This window comes from Bombus huntii, chromosome 5 (assembly GCF_024542735.1).
Source record: "Bombus huntii isolate Logan2020A chromosome 5, iyBomHunt1.1, whole genome shotgun sequence".
Lineage (NCBI taxonomy): Eukaryota > Metazoa > Arthropoda > Insecta > Hymenoptera > Apidae > Bombus > Bombus huntii.
In genome coordinates this window covers 8,873,933-8,893,186 of record NC_066242.1, presented here as the reverse complement: position 1 = coordinate 8,893,186, position 19,254 = coordinate 8,873,933, and the positions used below count along the sequence as shown (strand labels likewise).

Below are 19,254 nucleotides of genomic sequence, written 5' to 3'. Positions count from 1 at the left end.
GCGTAACTGGCGTAAATATAAACCGACAGAAACTAACGGTGGCGCCACGAATGACGGAAACTGCCGTTCTGCGTATTGGTAAAGTAGGAACTCTAGAAGTGCATATGAGTATGTGTGTGTGTGTGTGTTTATATTTTCAGATATACCCAGTAATGAAAATTTATATCAATAAAAATTACGTTGGAAAAGAACATATAAGTATATAGTCGTATAAATTCGTAATAATTGACTTCAAATGATATTCTTTATCATTCTAGTCGTTATATTATCGACACTCAATAAGTGAATAAATTAGAGTTATTTATGAGTAAGAAATAAAAATTTTCATTAAATTTCTTTTCTGATGTACAACATACTTTTTAACAGAGGAAACGAATTACGTATATGGAACATTTTAAGATAATGTGGGAACTGCATTTCATATACTATCTTACGAAATATGAAATATATGTATGCATATAATCAGAAAAGTTGATATATAAATCATTTTTACGGTATCTTTAATATACATATTCTTACCTCTAAAATGGCACGAAGACGATAATCGTCAACTGCATTAAGTATCTCAGCACGTGTCAGTCTTCCACTCTCTTGAAGTACTTCAATATCATCCAGAGAGTCTAAAATTTCAGCTACAGCACCTAGAAATTAATTTTGTCTTTAGAAGATACACATGATAGTACGTAATAAGTAATACACAATTGATACATTGAATCATTCTCGATAATACGTACTAGTTCCTATAATTCTAATTAACGCAAAATTTCAGAAGTGTAATAAAAAGAATATACTGATGAAACGAATTTATAAATCTCAACAATTTAAACGATATTAAAGTAGAAAATGACCACTCACTTAATTAGAATTAGAACTAACTTAAACAACTGATTTAATATTAGATCATATCACGTATTATTTGCAACTCTAAGCAACGTTGAAACAAGCAAAAGATAATAACAATAACCAAGTAAAAACATCAACAAATTATGATGTTTTAATGGTAATTAAAATTGAAAACTTTTAAAGAATTTGTTTAATGACACTTACTTCCTTAATTCGTTCAGTTTTATATAAAGATTAATGGTTAAATTATTTGTTTCCTTCCTACTTATTCATAATTAACTAACCAATATATACATTACAAATAGATATTAAAAATATTTATACCTGTGGTTATAACTTCATCATCGCCTATGTCGAAAAAACTGTCGCCGTTAATTTCCGAATACGGGATGTGCCATTTCGATGACGAGATCGCCACTTTTACAGATTCCTTCAATTTTCGTCTAGCATTGAATTTCTTAAGCTCTTCTATAGTTTCGCCTAAATGTATTCGAGCCACGCCCTTATCACGATCCTACAAATATAGTTTGTTTAGAGATTATGCAACTTCAATATTGTCATAATGAATAATGAACTTAATATTAATGCTACGCCATGATATGTATGATAAATCACTTGAGAAAGTTCTTAGTGAAATTAGAGCATCGAACGAACGCCTCGTATTAATTACTTCTCATTAATTTCATCGGCCAAGAACGAATCAAATTTCCCATATTTATCAATCACAGAAATATCAATATCCTTTTTATTTAGCGAGTATATATTTAACAAAAATAAATATTCATTATTTAAAATAAAATAAATCAGTAAAAGTAAACAAATATATGTACATGTATTTTTATATACTGTAGGAAACAATCTACACGTTCGAATAGAAAAATGTTCGCTTTGAAAAAACTCCTGTGTCGGGCAATTTCTTCTTAACGAAAAAAGGACGATCATTAACGCGCGTTTCTATGAAGTTCTTAGGACTTCAGCGAATGTGCAGTCACGTTCAAAAAACTGTAACTAGTACAGGGAAAAATATACACCGCTACAGTTATTTTCATTAACCGGTGGAACTTTGCCCCTGCTATAGCGATCGATAGCCCAGTTGCACGTGTATTGCATCGATATATGGGGTGACTCCAAGCTTCGCTACCTTAGGTCACTGGCTAACTGTCGTATCATATAAGTATATTCTTACTTTATTACACCATATGCCATGGACATGCGCACGTACATTCACCGGATATAATAACAGAAAATGAGGCCGTTTATCGAAAACCTGATACGATATAAAAAGAACCAGATGCGCTCGCAGCATCTATTAAATAGAAGTTGTTAACACAAATGGCTCAACACTAAGGATAGACTCAGCTTCAATACGCACTCACGAATTCAAATCGATTTTGATGCAAAAATCTCACTTCGTAAGAGTCGATTTTTATTAAATTTACTTTAAAAGAGAATTTTTCATTTTCTATATTGACTAAGTTAGTATCGAACTTCAGAATGGACCCTTGTAGATTTTATTTTGATATTTGCATGAAATATAGAGTCGCGAAAATTATAATCAAACTTTACAAGGCAAGAAACTACGTTACTAGGTATAAATATTACACAGCGTATACTCCGACTTCAATCGAATTTCGTATTGCAAACAAAAAGCTATCGTTTGAAAGATTTACACAGAGAATAGAAGGTTCTCGATTCCAAACCACTTGGCCTAGGTTCGATTATATTAAAGTTCCACTTACATTTCCCAAAGTGCAGATAAAGAATCCCAAAGCTATATGATCTAAAAATATCGTTTTCTACCATTTTTAGTAGTACACGTAAGTTTTCTCAATCAAATTTGAACTAGTGTAAAATTACACTATACAAGTATTCGAACCCATCTCTACTAAACGTATGTACTGCTTCAAAATTCCAAGATGCCTCTCCTCTTAAAAATTTCACGATTTCACCACTTCGAACTTCATTAATTTAGTACTAACTATATCTAAGTACTTTAATACCTGAATTCTAAATATCTATCTCGCAAAGATGACACGATTATCTTTCGAAAGTTCTTTCAGATTTTCGCGATGGAAGCTTTAAGCTCCCTAGAGTTTACTCCATATGTATCGATTAGACTTCTAAACGCTCGAAAACTCTGATTTCCTTTAAAACATGAAAAAAAGAAACATTTTGAACATGACGTTAAATATGGAAATGACGTTAAAACAGATTGAATGAAAGACGACTTACTCTGAGCCATTTGTGGTTCAGCACTTCCTGTATGGTAATCCTGTGATTTACATCCGTTGTGAGCATTCTTTGTATGAGATCCTTGGCTGACTCGCTGATATTGTCCCATAATGGCGATCCCATCTGCAAGTTTTACGAATACCTTACGCATTTATTATACTTATGACAGACATGGAAGCGTGCTCGTCAGAGCTAAATGCACATCAAAACATGATTATCTTTCTTGCGCGCTTTGTAAAAACAGAGAAAATGTAATGTCTGGTCAATTTCTACCTGTACTCGTCCTCTGCAAATTGCTTCTCGCAGTCTATCTCGAGAGCCGACGAATGGAAGTGTACCAGTTAATAGGACATGAAGTAGTACTCCGGCTGACCAGACGTCACCAGGCTTTCCGTACTGTCTGCGCTGGACCACTTCCGGTGCCATGAAGTGTGGGCATCCAACACGACCTGCACGACCAAGAACACCATCAGAAACATGTAAAATAACCGACATATTCGGCATGGTGGAAGCGAGCCGGCAGTGATTGCTTCGAGAGTCCACAGTCGATCGTTACACGTTCGAAGAAACTTTTAGAACCGACCGAAACTTCATCGGTAAGTTCCAAATGAGAAGTTTCAACATTTCCCGCAAACTTCTCACCTCTCGGTCATCAATGATTCGTAAACAACGACCCGCTTCTCGTATCGCGTTCCACGAATACTTTTCTCACGTCGATTAACTGCAGCTTCTGTTAAGAACACGTTCAATGCCGCGTATATGATCAACGTCGGTCGACGATTTTTATCGGAAACTAATAACATCTTGAGAAAAGAGGTACGCGCCCAGTCGTTTGATATTGAAAAAGAAAAAAAAGAAAAGAAACGGAGAAAAAGGGAAGCTGCGATGACGAATAAAAAGCGGGTAATCTGTATTCTGAATAATTAATTTAACCCTCTTTGGGCTATGATTCGGCCTTTTGGAATTCAAGCACTGAATGAAACAAAGGGATACATTTCTAGTATAATAGATTATAATATTTCTCAAAGAAGAGAGTACATAATTTTTGTTATATGATATAATCAGCATAATTTTACGGTTCCATATATAATTTCAGTACAATATGTAATCTCTATAATTTTAAAATTGCCGAAATTTTATGATGTATAATTTCCCTCCGTATGCGGCAGTGAAATTTCGTGCAAAATTAAAATTCTATACATATTATATGGTTTGGAAATGACCGAGTCATTGCCGTTTGCGGTTCGGCATTTGAGGGTTAAGAGCTTCCGGGAATTTTATCGCGACGCTAAGAAAGCGTTAACGATCGAGGCTCGATGAACAAAAAGAAAGAAAAAAGAACCGCTCGTTATCCCGTGAATGTTAGATCGACTGGACCGGAGCTGAGTATGTGTAGATAATGCCGACAAACGAATGTGTAGTATATTAAATGCGAAATAAATGAAACATTCGGTGAGACGAGAGAAACGCATTACCGCGTTTAACACACAGTACTTACAAGCACGGTATGCATATTTTGCAAATGGCATCGTGCTAGTCAAACGTATAGACGTATAAACATCAATAACATCTAGGATTGATGGAAGTTGCAGAAACGAGATATCGTGCTGCAAATATGTAGACCATTAAGAAGTCAACATTCATGTTTACAAGAACGACAGACAATACACTTGTTAAGACAAAGCAAACATCAAGACAAACGCGGGAAACATGTTTATTACAACTGTTTGTATCATTATCATAACATTTTAAATACGTTCAGTTTGAAACAGAATACCTAACTATCCTATTTCTTATTAGAAATTCAAATCTGTATTTCGGGGATTTCAAAAGAATAAAATTCGGGTTTCTTATTTTTTTTTAAGACGTTAAATAGGTTTATGAAGCTACGCTGTAATTTACTAATTAACTGTTTGATTATACCATACTTTAAATATCTTTGTATTAATTTACGTGATACTTGATATTATAAGATAAGGTAATGAAGAATTTAAGTTAGAAGATTATTATAGGTTTTATAGTATTAAAATTAATGAACGTTTCATTTAATTGAAACAACTAAATAAATGCTTGTGCTCCATTTAGAATTATTTAATGTGCTCTTAATCACGGTAGTGATATAACAATTTTGTCAATTTCAGTATCTGCCGAGACAAAAACAGGTAATTAGGTTTCTGTTTCTAACAAATCACCTCTTAAAAAATATGATATACCTACATGTGATATAAATGGCATACATATATAGAAAAACATACATTCATATAAGCAGAATGTTTAATTCGAAGGTCATTCACATTGACAATTCAGTGTACGTGTAGTGAGATATTTACTTTCTTTGCAAATGACATAAAGAGTAATATGCACAATGCTTTTGATATGACGAAAGTTTTAGAAGCAAATTTGCAAATCAGCATATGCTATTTGCGAAAATCTTTTTGTAAAAGGTAAATGTTGTTTACGTAAAAGAAAGGCAAGAGAAAAAGCTAATTAGCATATATATTAGCTAAAGGAGATTTCGTCCATCTCTTCGAATTACATCTACCGGAATTATGCGAAAATGCCTCAAAGTAGGTCAAAATTAGAATACACAGAAAGTGTGAAATATACAATATATATATACATATATATATATAGCGCGAAATACGAAAACATGAAAAAATGTATGAAGGGAAAATACATTAAACTATCATACGAGTCATACATTAACAAGTAGAGAAAAAAGAAAGTGTACAACGAAATGGAGATGATAATATAGAGCTTAAAGTTTTAAATTGAGCATCAAAGTAATATAAAAAGGATATTACGTTTATGCGTGTAATTGTCGATATCAAAGGGAATAAGAATTATGCAATATGAAACGTGCATGCGTAATATCGAATATGTTCCTCTTTATGAATTCTGCGAGTAATCATGGAATGAAATGTTATCGATCGAAATTCTATTGAAATTCAATTGCATTATTTGACGGGTAGCATTTTGTTCATATTCTTTAGTTTTAACGTTTTCTTTTTAAACAAATAAACAAGTGAAACTAAAGATAGGGATCCGATAGCATTATTTCAAGTATAATTAATATTCAACGTATCTTCTTTATTTTTATCGTTCGAAAGCATAAATAAATAAAATAAATATCGTGTTTTCTATAAATATATATCAGCGATATAAATAGCAAAAAATAACAAATAGCTCATCACGCGACATAAATCACGTGCATATGATTGTGTGTTAGTGCATTAAATTTTAGCGAGTGTATGTGAATAAATACGAATGCAAAATTACATGTCCGTGAAGCTGTGCAGTAGCTGAAAGTGAATTTTTACTGTTGCTTTTGGGTATTTTCGTGTCACCCGTAAGGCTAGAAAAAGTATAGAGCAGTTTTATCCTCGCTCGCAAATTGCAGATTAAACAAATAACATAAATTATATTTAATCTGAAATCGACACTAGAAATAAGATAGCATCGTTCGAAACGAACGTAGCACTTTCTACAGCATAATTTTATCACGTTCGTAAATTTTTACCTTTACTGATACGTTAAAATTTTTATCACGAACGGAGGGTGTTGCGCGACAATCACTTTCACGCAGAGCTATTCGCTTGATCTAACTCTCGACGATGAAAATCTTACAAACTGTACTGAAACGTACCACTTGACTTCGTTTACTCGATCTTTTTTTTTTTTTACTTATTTCAATTGCTTAATCAATTATATTCGAAGTAACTAGAATTTTATTTCGTATGTTTACTTTAAGCTGTCTGTTTACGTTACTTTCAAGAAAAGATTAGTTCCTATAAATAAAAATATTGAAATTGATTTCTCAGTATTAGACATGATTTATGACAATAATGATTGTTATGGAGACGATTTCTTAAATATTATTTATAACATTCAACGTTGATGATATTTTTAAATATATGAGATTATTATGACAGTGATACGTTGTTAGAAACATAGCATGATGATGAATTGCATCTATGTGTAGAACGTTCATCTGCATTTAGATCTAGACACTTACTTACGTTCGAATATCACTTGCACGATAAATTCTTAAAAACTGCTAGAAAATATTCATGATGTAACGTACGACAGTTCACCACAGATAACATACGATACGACATACACAAAGGCATACATATAAACAGACACATAAAGATAGGCTAGTCTACCGCTACGAACAATGACGACACAAACAAGCCCAAAAAATCGGGCAATTTTTGAACGCATCAGACCAACAAACAAGGAAAACATTGAAGAGTTTATTACGTATGATAGGTGACAATTAAAAGATCATTTTCTTAAATATTTCTGATACTTATTATAAAATATACACGTACGTACGTGATAGGTATACGTATATGTACTTACAAATACCTGTACAAATAGAAATGTAGCAAACAAGAGAATGTGTTTATGTTAAATCAGATAATTAGTTTTCTTCTTATTTTTCTCCGTTATCTTCTGTTTATAGTAATGGACGAAAGGGAATTTAACATTAGTATTTGAATATTATCAAGTTCGATATTTAGACATTTGAATCTTAAAAATATTCACGGAAGAAATTACTTGCGATTGTAAACAAGATAACAAAAAATCGTAATGAACTCTTCAATCGTGGGATCCCTATAACGATGAAGCAGAAGTCGATTCATTCGTACACGCTACAAAAAAACGGGACACGTCGACGAACGGGAAACAAACTAAAGGAAAGAGATAAAAAAAAAAAAAGGAACGAGAAAAAAAAGAAAGAACGGGTCTTTCTGTCTTGTTCTTGAGATATTAGGCAGCTCGACGACACAACGTGTATCTGTCACTACGCGAGCCTGCACAACGATTTTACAGGAACAAACTACCGCACGTAGGTCAAGTGGAGTGTCTACGCAGACACTACGTGTTGTTCTGAAGCTGACATAATTGAACGACACGGGGGTAGAACGAATATGCGTGTCATTGCATCGAAAACAAGCAACCGAGGAACATTTTAATTGATCCCCATGTTAATTCGAAAGCATAACGATAGTACTTGTCGATAGGATATCGCGACGAGTCGAGACAGAAATCGAACAGTCTTTTTTATCCGTAACCCATCGAGCCATCGGTATGTTAGTTTCTCGTGTTCTAATTCGAACTAAATGATTGGACATATGGGATCGACGACATTTTTTAAAGAGGAAATCGAAGGTTCTTTCTATTCAAAATTTTATTCCTTTCTTCTATTTTTTCTTTTCTTTTTTTTTTTTTTTTGCCTGTCGTGTCTACCCCCGGTTCTCGTTATTATGCGGATGTGGCAGGCATACGAGTACCGATATTGTCCTCCGTATCGCTCACTAGCGAATCCTCGGCGTCGGTCAGGTCCTCGAAAGGGAAATTGCAGCTCGGAGACGTCAGCCCTATCGAAAGAACACAGACAAATAGGACAAGGATCGTTATCGGCGGAGTAATGTCAGGGTGTGCAGCATCTGCCATCATCGACGATAAGAACCTTATCGTCATCGCCGTTATTCGTAGAGGAAGACAGACCTGTGTTTGTGTCATTGTATCAAAGAATCGAGTTTTAGTACGGGCCAGAGTTGAGGTCGAGGCCCGGGGAAAACGATTTTCTAAGCGATTCTTTAGCAAAAGTGTGCCTCTGTCGGAACAATCGAATGTTAACCTCGTTGACTCGTTTGGTCATTGAAGATAAAGGGAGTTTTCTATCTCCTCTCTCTCTCTCTCTCTCTCTCTCTCTTCCTCCCTCTTTCTCTATTCACTACCATTGGCAATAAGTTTGTTGTCCCTCGTTTGCTTTCGAACGACTTCCTTTGAACATTGTGGTGTCTTGTTATAGACGATAAAAAAAGTGAAGTTTAATTAGGTCTTTGCATAGTAGCTACTAAAAATTTATCGTGAGATCCGGATTTCAATTTATTGCTACGCAGTTGTACTATCTCTCTCGTTCTCTGATCTAACAATGGGCTAAGTAACACTGAAATATGTAGCTACTCCATTTATGAATAAAAATATAGATGTAGTACATATGGTACAGCAATGGAATCTACGATACATTAATAACACTAATATAATGGAATCGTTAAATTCAAGTGCATCGTAACAAATAAGTTGAAAATATAGAGTGTAATCTCTTATAATCAGTACGAGGTACGAAGCTTCGTTTTTAAGAAAAATAAGTCGAAGGCTCCTTTCTCAATTTTATGTATCTTTTTCATACATCCATATCTCAAAAATAAAATATAAGTTAATCGACGAAAAGAGATAAATGTACCTTGACGAGATTAATCTTCTAAATAAAGGAATGGAAGGAACGAAGCTTCGTGCAGAGAAACACTAACTCACGTGTAAGATCTATTCATCTATACAGAATCACGGAACACCCTATATAATCATTTACACTGAAAATCACATCGAACAATATAACAATGATGAAAGGTAGAGGGATGACTGAACGATGTGAGGGAATGGTAAAGTGGAATTTTCATCAAGGGACTTTCTTTCAACACGAATTCGTTTCCTGGCGTAGGTTCGATAAAACACCGAATGGATTTCCAACACGAAAATGTTCGAGCTCGGCGCGCATCGAAACGACTCGTTTGAGACTCGTGGTCGAAATCTGAACGCGGAAAAAGCAAGCAAGCAAGCAGTGGCAGCTTCTAGAAGTACAGTAACGTGAGAGGGACACACGGATCGGGTTAAGATGGTAGCATAATGTGTGGTGTATATGTGAATGTGTTCTGGACGTGTGTGTGAGTTGTGTGATACATATGGCATGATGATACAAGGCTCCTGCGGAAGTGATGATTAAAGGTTAGGTCAGGCTTACCCTCGTTGTCGGCCTTCAAGTAGAGCTGCCCCTTTGGGCTCAGACACTGCCGATACTCGGTCGTGTAACATTCTGTATTCATTCAAACCAAATTTCAAGTTATCAAATTTTGTAATTATGCGATGCTCTTTCCTCGCGTAGCCATTAAACGTGTGTAATAAATCTTTCTTTTTCTCTTTTTTGGAACGTTTTCAAGCAGACCGTGGTCAATATTTCCACGCGTTCTAATGTAATATGAAATGTTTCCAAGCATTTTCAATAGCGCAGCGGAGAAAATTTTGAATCTATGCCCGAGATTTTGTGAAATTTTAATCATTCGAATTGAAATGTTTATAGAATCTTAATTTCATACTCTGAATTTCTTTCTATAATCAAAGTTTTAAATTCCGCTGCATTTTAACGCTTTTAATAATTATTATTACGAGCTTCTTGAAATAATAATTAATTTATTTGATACTACCAGCGTATCATTATATTTTCAAGCGTAAACAATTGCAAAAGAAACTAGAAAGTAACTGTAAAATAATTGCGGGAGATGCTAAAAATTTATGTTCAGTACGTGAGAAGCGGAAAATTAAACAGAAAGGCTGTTCCAGGTAACAACACCGAACTCTCTCCTTTTCTCTATTATTTGATCGACACGATAACAATACTTTTAATCACACATCGTTATTGGTTTTCGTCGAAGCAATATGAATACATAAAAGTTATTAATTTTAATATTGGGAAATCTGCACTCGCGCGAAAGACACGAGACGTATAACTTGGAGTTTTCTGATATTCGTTAAACCGAGTTCACCCAGAAGCTCATGAATCCAAGAAGATTCAGTTTTCGAAGATACAAAGTTTGCTGCTCCACTTTTAGATGTACTTTTCTCTTTAAAATTTGCGTTCTTCTTATTGTTCGATAGCTAAAATTAGTTCCGAAAGTTAGAAGATTAAATAATGGACACATTTTGCAACGGATTTAACATCTGCTTTAGGGCTCCTAACTTTTCTCAATGATAACACGAAAAATCGTTTTCCTCCATTTTTAAATTATTACTACATACACGGTTACTATGTTGAGTCCCGACAAAGTTGCGCTGTCCGCTAAAATGTGCGTTTATTAAAAAAAGTTTGAAATATTTACCGTTTGAAATATATAAATCCTCATCAGAATTTTCTAACTTCTATTTCAATACATTTCGTCTATCTTATGAAAAGCATCGAAAGAACTTGTCTAATTAAACTATTATTGTAAGATTAAAATAAGATACCAAAAAGATACAAATTATTAAGAAAAACTCGTTGGAAAGAATATAAAAATAAGTTATATAAAAATTTACGATTTTATATGGGATAAGACATAGAAGTAGAAAAAACGAAGATTTCAGAAAATGAACAAATTATGTGAAGGTTGGAAAGCTATTATTTAAAGAGAAAATATTTGTTCATCCACGTTGTTCTCAGGCAAATCCTTTTTTAACGATGATTTTAACAGGTATTCGATTCTTAAATTGTATGATGTGCCCAAGTCTAAGTTACGAGATGTAGTGTGCTTGTTTAGATTCTCGGTAACATTCTTTCACAAACAACCGGATCAATACTCCACATCTTCTAGGAAAAATGTATCGTGGTATCTGTTTCTGCGTTTCAGTCAGTTTTCAACGGCGAAGAATAATATAATGCCGGCTGCATTAAAAATAAATTTCACTACTAGTCAGACAGGAACAGGAGAGGGGTGCAGAATCATTGATCTTATGGAATGATTCATTGATTTTAAACGAATCACAGAGCATGAATGAAGGTCCGACCACTTACGCATGAGCATCGAGTGAAGTGGATCGATTGCTATAATAAAGTGCATTTTATCAACGGCTCTTAACGGCGATACAATCAAATGTGGCTGCGATGATTCGTCCTACGATTATCATAAAAATAGATTTAGGACAATAAAAGGGGTGGAAAAATAGTAAAGAAACAGAGGAGATTTTCCTAAGTAATGAATATACAAAAAATCATGTTCATAATTCGTTAATGTGTATTGGTTGCGGCAGCAACGAAGAGGCTGAAATTAATACTACGATCGAACCTCGATTATTCACGTATCCGATTATCCGAGCGTTCAATTACCAAACAATCTCAATACCTGAGCTTAAGCGGAATTACAAAACGCATTTCCTGTATAAATTTACATCATACAATACTGATGACAGGAATATAATACGTAAATTGTGGATTTCAAGAATTTAGAAATGGATGACTTTTCGTAAGAGAAATTAAGTTTATTGTGAATGATAATCTTTTCATAGAAATTTCCCTTTCCCCCTCGAAAGCTTTCTTCTGACATAATTTCGATTAGTAAAATCTATTTCATTTATTTTTGTTATTTATATAAATACTCGTTGGCTTATAGCAAATTGAATTCGTCGAAACGAAGTAGCGCAATTGTCAGTGGATTACAGGTTGTTTCTTCGACGATGCGTAGAAAGTCCTTAATCTGTGTGAATATTGAAACCTTTGACACCTTCACAGAACTGAGTTAATCCTGCCTCAGGGTTTCGCCCTGTAAATCATGTCTTTTTCAAATAGTGTTCAAGCGTGCGAATTGACATCGGCGCATCATCAAATCTCTGATGAAGCTGGCTCTAGCTCCAACACCTCTGAAAAGGACATTTTTTTCTGAGGAGAACAAAAAGTTTTCAGAAGCAAAAATGCTTCAAAGAATACACTATTTCCTTTCATTTCATGATTTGAATCAATAATAGTTAATAGAATAATAAATATTTGAATGAAGACAAATGAATATTTAACAACAGGAATCGAGATTTTGAGATATAGAATGAATTATAAAATTATTTCATCTGATGGCTAAATAATGAAGTAATCCAACGAAAAGTCATTTGCTTAAAAAGAAAAAGAAATATATATTTATAACAATATACTGGCCTCATTTATGACTAAATTTGTTTGTGTAGTTACAACATCTGGGAAGTATATTCTCAACAATGTACTAATTAATAATATTATTAAATTAACATAACATACGCTACTAATGTACACTAATATGCGATATTTCGAGAAATTATGTGAACCGCATCACCGCAGGACTCGGAAAATTACTGAAAGAGCTACACAAAGATATTTTATATCAATTAAAACGAAACATTATATTCAAAAGTTTAGCTGCCTATTATTAATCATTTGTACACCATATTTCTGCACTTGTGTAGACACTCGTAAGTTCATGAAATATTTAATAACAGGAATCGAGTTTCATACACTACTGTGTCAATAGATCCACGATGCTGTACTTTTTTCGAAGAAGATAATAACCGAACTGTAGTAGTCGTAAGTTCGTAATCGTATAATCCAAGACCTAGTCTCGTCAAGGTATACTTTTCTTCATTAGATGCTACTTCCTTCCTCAAAAATAGAACTGTCTACGGAAGACTGATTAGGCCTTATTACTTTCATACTAATTACGAAGGAACGTATCTAAGTGTAGAAGTGACAAAAACTAAATATCATTTCAAATTGTATTTTCTGCAGTTCAAGAAGACAAAGCTTCTTATTGAAAGTTTAATAACCGGAAGGATATATTAAATCTTAGTTGAGAAATCTAGTATCGTATTTATTGTATTTTTACAATTTTTCCAAAACTAAAAGTACCTACTGAGATAATGTTTCGTCGCCCTTGCTGTGTTTACAATTTATTTTTTTAAGTTTTTATTACGAGAAAATAAATTTTTTTGCCATGAGTAAACAAATTTATTTTGAATAATAAAATAAAATTTAGTGGGAGAAGTATGTGCATGATGTAACAGAAATACAGTAACAGATTAGTTTCAGAGTTATGACGACAGCTATTACCGGAGAATTGTTGTCCTAGTATATTTTATAAATTGTTGAAAATGGATCCGATATCTTTCTCTTTGGTTTCGTTCAAATTGGTTTATAAAATTGTCGTAAATAAATTTTTTCATAAAATTATTGGAAACAAGTATAAACAGTTAACTATTTTTGCTAAATATTATATTAATACATGTTAATAAAAACTGTATGTTATGTATCGAGTAATGAGTTAGCAGGTAGAATGAGCTTAAGGCACTTGGATTAATAAAAAGAAAATTCTCAAACGATTAATTTTTAATTTTTAAACTCTCTTTTGTTTACTGATATTTAAAAAGCAATTATACTTTTAATTTAATTTGTAAAATGTTTTTAGAGGAAAGAGTCGTTGATAGAAAATGACATTATAAAAAGATAAAATTACATCTTTCATATAAAATTAAAAACTGATTAATATTTGTGGCATATGACTACTGTTTGATGTATGAAACAAAATAAAATTATGAAATACTGCTTGCTTCATATATTTTCTCCGCTTATCTCTACAATAAATTACCTTTTTAACCTATACATTCATTTAACTGTATTCTGAATTATGGGTCGAATGTAATAGAATGAATTAAACGAGATACGAAAAATATGATATCAAAAATATCATTATCCGCGTAGTCTTGAAACATTTACTGTTCAAAATATTCATTCAAAGAATGAAAAAACGATAAAATCCATACAAATTTTTGAAATAAGTTGCTTTATAAACAATATGCCTAACCACAGATTTAGTCGATAAATTAACGTGATTACATACTGTCGCATAATATCCGCTTTTCATACAAGAAAGCGTTCATGAATATTAACTGCTTCGAATAATCGAGGTTCTACCGCACGTAAAAAGTAACAAGAGGTTCAGATCGTATAAACTAGAAACCCGATCGGGTGTATATAAATTTTATCGTCGTGATATACATCGAAGCCTTGATCAGGTATAAAACTCTACTTACCGTCAGATCATGCGATATCGAAGCAACAGAGAGGATCGTCATAAGTAAAACGGACACCAACGAAGATAATCGTTGAGAAAGTAACGAGGAGATATTCTTTGGAAGAAAAAGAACCGATAAAAGCCGTTGCATTCTGCACATTGAACATCGAGAAATTTCGAATACGACTGCCAATCATCGACCAAGCCAGCCAATAGTGAAGAATAGGGCATTCAGCAGAGAGACGATACAAAAATACCAAGTGTCTTTTTAAAAGTATTCTTAACGAATGTTCAAAAAACACACTTTGTTTCGGTGTATGTAGGAAAGAAAAAGAAATATACATATATATATTTATAATATATATATGTGTGTCGTTGGAGATCGTGAAGAGGCAGCATTCAATCCATGATTTTATATTCGACTCATCTTTTAATCGGCCGAATTCTTTGTAATACTCAAGTGACTAGAAAAGAAAGTCTCTTCCTTTTCTCGTCGATTCAACAGCAGAGAATCGTCTTCTCGAGTAATTAAGTGGCGCTTTTCATTTGCAAAGACGTTAATCAGCTTTGTCTACAAATATGTCACTCTGCCGGCAGCAATAATGTCCTAACCCTCAGGGTAAGCTCATCTCCTTGCCTCTGAATCTTTTAAGGCAGTACCTATAACGCTGTCTAGTGAAAAGGAGGTCGCGTACCTCAACGACATTCGTTAAGGTCGTTCTAGTAAATAATGGATTCCACTCTGCACACATTCAAACACTATCCCTTTCAACAGTGTAATGAAAAATTAGCAAGCTTCTGTAATATCACATGTAAATAAATATGTATCACTTAACGCGTCGAAATTTGGACAAGAACGCGCGAGTAACACAAAGAAAATATTCAATTACACTTACTACTTGCAAATATTTAAATATCTTAAGTTGTAGAATCTTCTGTTTTTCTTCTTTCTTTTTCTCTCTTGAGAAATTATTTCTCTTTGGAAAACAGCTTTCCCAGGGATACCTCTCACTGACTGAAAAACGCTGAAACTCGGTCATTTCTCGGAAACGAGTAAAAGTTTTCTATTAAGAAACTTCATAAGTTTCCAACTCCAACTAAAATTCACGTTTAATTACTCTACCCTTTTTGTATACTAAAATTGTTCGACCCACGGCTTTCGGTAGTAACGCAACTCTATATTGGATTGGAAAATAAGTTTTCCATTTTCGCCAGTGACTTTCAAACCTACTAAGTGAAAATAAATAGAACGCCACAAAAATAAACATACCAACAGAATAATATTTCCATTTTTTCGGTTTTTAATCTAATCTGATATCGGTGCTGAAGTATGCAATATTATTATATAACGCAACAGCAAACTGATTATCGCAAACTATATTTACCCACTAATAGAACGTGCGAGAGTTAATATATAGCTACCAAATATTATACTACCAAGATCGAATTCGATTTGCAGTTTAATCGACACAAGCTACCACGGTATTTGCTACGTCCCAAACAGTATTAAAAAAAATATATATAAAAAAAAGAAACTTAATATAATAATGTGCAAATTAATATGGAATGCTGCCTCTCCAATGTTTACAAAAAATATTAGAAGCGTATTACGTATGTGTTTCGATATTAAAACGATTCTGCTGTAAAATTAATATACTAGTATTCTTAAATAAGGGCGACTTTTGGTCACCATGTTAATGTCCGAACGATGTTAGCTCTCTTCTAGAACTAACAGCAAACCTAAGAAACGTTACAGTGCCCTTTCACCTTTACACTTCCCTAGATAAACGAGTTTGCTTGCTTTATGCACAGAGGAGTCGGTAATTTATTGTCATTCACACATCACGGAATGTCTATAACGAAACCTTTCCGGTATCAGCATACTACATATGAATTTACATACGTAACTGCTTTGATAACTGGATCCTTTGTGGTGGCCCATGGTGGAAACCGCACCATACGTATAAAATTAATCGTTGAGCAAGCAACGCTCGATTTCGAAATACCTTGAACAACCGAGCAGTGAAATTTTCATTGTTTTAACTATTCCACGGCTTCACGTTAATACATCGCATTGGGAATAACGTTTAATTGCTTCGGGATATCCACAATAAGATTATACATCTTTCTTTGTGGAAAAATAATAAAAATTATAGAAAACACTTGGACTTTGACCTTTAAGTATTCTTTGAATACGGTAAATTTTATAAGATCAAAAGTAATAATTCATAAAGAATTTTTGAACTTATATAATGTTGCATGTAATACTATCATAAACATTCTTTCGTTTCTTTTGTTTTGATCTATCGAGACATCTTGGATATGTTTTACAATCGGCCAATATCTCAAAAATGGAGCGTCAATATCGCATAAAATATAGTATCTACTTTATATATCTATTTCCCGATGTTTTAATATTTACGAAGATTGAAGAGAACATAAATATATTAATTCGACATTCATTAACATTTATGAAAATAATGATATTTAATTAAAGCTTTTATGGTATTTACGAATATTTAACACAAATTCAAAGGTATTGTACTATGCACAGATAATAACAAGAAGTATATCGAAATGGAGTTTTACTTTATACAGCTCAAAATAATGATTTGCAAAAGATTGGTTTACCCGTCCCTTTCAATTTCTGTTGTACTTAATCTATAATATTCCTGAAATGTTACCAAAAGACATTACTTCATACGTCTTTATCTCTAACAGAACTCCTTACATTCAACGATACATCTTCTTCTCTATGAGAACTCCTAACATTCAAAGACGTTGTTTATAATGTTGAAAAATCATGCAGCATAGAATACACTGTATCAGTAGCAACAACACGACAGCGCCATCAATTCCCCACTTTGCCCGGATGGATACAATCATAAATTATGATTTTTCGTGGAAAAAAGAAGTAGTCGATTCGGTTCAGTGGTAGCGATCATTGTATTGTTACCGTTGTGCAGTGGTGTGCACGTGTTTGACACCGGCGAAAGGACAAGTAAAACGAACGCGAAAGTGTTGGCGAAGAGAGCTAACGCCGTAGCGGTGTTTCCCTGGAGAATGCGCAGGAAAGAGTACGTTCTGTAGAACGGCTATGCACGCAGATAGAACGTGAGAGAACGAAGAAGGAAGTGTTAAAACATACCGACGCCGTTTGCCTGGGACGACTGAAGTTGCACGGCGACGCTGAAGCCGCGTAGCTTCACCGGTGCGGAATTTTCCTTGCCTGCCAGGAGAGCGCATTGCGGCTTTAGATCACGATGAATTATGTCGTTCTCGTGGCAGTATCGCAACGCCTCCAGGATCTGTCGCATGTAATGGCTGGAAAACGAAAGCTGCTGTTATAGATATTGCTATCCTATGGGAGATGAGGCGGCTGAAAAATATATGCACGCGTTGTCTATTCATCTCGATGAATGAAAATCTTCGGTCTTATCGCGATATATATAGTAGAATGTGAGAAACAATGATCAAAGATTTAGCGAGCTTGCAGCAAAAATACGATAAATAATAAATTCTAAGATAGATTTTAAAGAATAATGTCTGTAACATTGTCACTACCTTCATACTTTTCGATTTTGGAATTGAGCATTTTATGATTTGTAAGTGGTTCGTACAGTCTTTGATCATCAAATTAGGATCACCTTCATTTTCTAACTACAACACTATGTTATGGCAAATTATTCTTGCCATTGATGAAACTATGTCAATGATCAGTTGTTCTTGGCTGCTCAAATGTTTAAATATATGGACGATTAAGTATATATAGCAGTTGATTTATTACTACATTATGTCCTGGAGTTAAATTTGGCGAGTCCCTTCCATCGAAAAACATTTCCGTATTCTCGTAAATAGAAGAAAAGGTATCTATGTTAATTCGATACAGCACATATATTAGTGCATCCATATATAAAACCAGTCTATTTACTGTTACTAACGGTAAATCAGATATATATTGATAAATTAACTGCTTGATAAAGTAATTGGTAAATAACTGAGCCGAATTTTATATAAAATATAGATATCTTTATTCTCTCAACCAACGAGTATTAAATGTTAATATACAAAAATATAAAGAAGGATGTCAGTCGGTATTAAATCATCTTATATTCAAGAATACGTCTAACTGATTTAATTCGCTATAATAAGATTCCGCAGTAACAGATGAACATTTTCACTACAGTCCTTCCTATTATTTCACTTCAACTAAATAGCGTATATTTTTCAGATTTCGTCCACGACCATTTCAAAATAACATTGTATAATGCTATTAGATCCAGTTATAAGTTTTCATAAGAAACTTCTATTTTTCATCGTTAAACAATAAATCTCAAACTATGATATGGTGTAACGTTTCTTGCGAACAGTATATCTTTTACTGCGACAAAAATATCGAATTTCCGTCTCGTGAGATCCATTAATCAAAGTTATTTTACAGAGTTGTAATATGATAAAAATTAAAAAGATATAAATATAGATTAATGATGCATAAACAGAATTTTATGAGAAAAACTGATCACTAAAAAAAAAAAAAAAACATGTACCT

General features: G+C 33.5%; 1 protein-coding gene across 10 annotated transcripts in view; it reads right to left on the bottom strand.

Annotated features, from left to right (window-relative positions):
• The window catches only part of LOC126865897 (peripheral plasma membrane protein CASK), a 262,104-nt gene that overhangs the window by 209,571 nt on the left and 33,279 nt on the right, over positions 1-19,254 (bottom strand). For 7 of the 10 annotated variants that reach the window (XM_050618839.1, XM_050618842.1, XM_050618840.1 and 4 more), the window contains exons 5-11: positions 17,854-18,029; positions 9,890-9,961; positions 8,376-8,462; positions 3,349-3,524; positions 3,076-3,198; positions 1,168-1,357; positions 520-641 (exon numbers count right to left, since the gene is read on the bottom strand). In XM_050618839.1, the coding sequence (XP_050474796.1) occupies positions 520-641; positions 1,168-1,357; positions 3,076-3,198; positions 3,349-3,524; positions 8,376-8,462; positions 9,890-9,961; positions 17,854-18,029 (946 nt within the window). The remainder of the gene's footprint in view (positions 1-519; positions 642-1,167; positions 1,358-3,075; positions 3,199-3,348; positions 3,525-8,375; positions 8,463-9,889; positions 9,962-17,853; positions 18,030-19,254) is intronic. The other 3 variants (XM_050618847.1, XM_050618846.1, XM_050618849.1) reach the window with 3 other exon arrangements.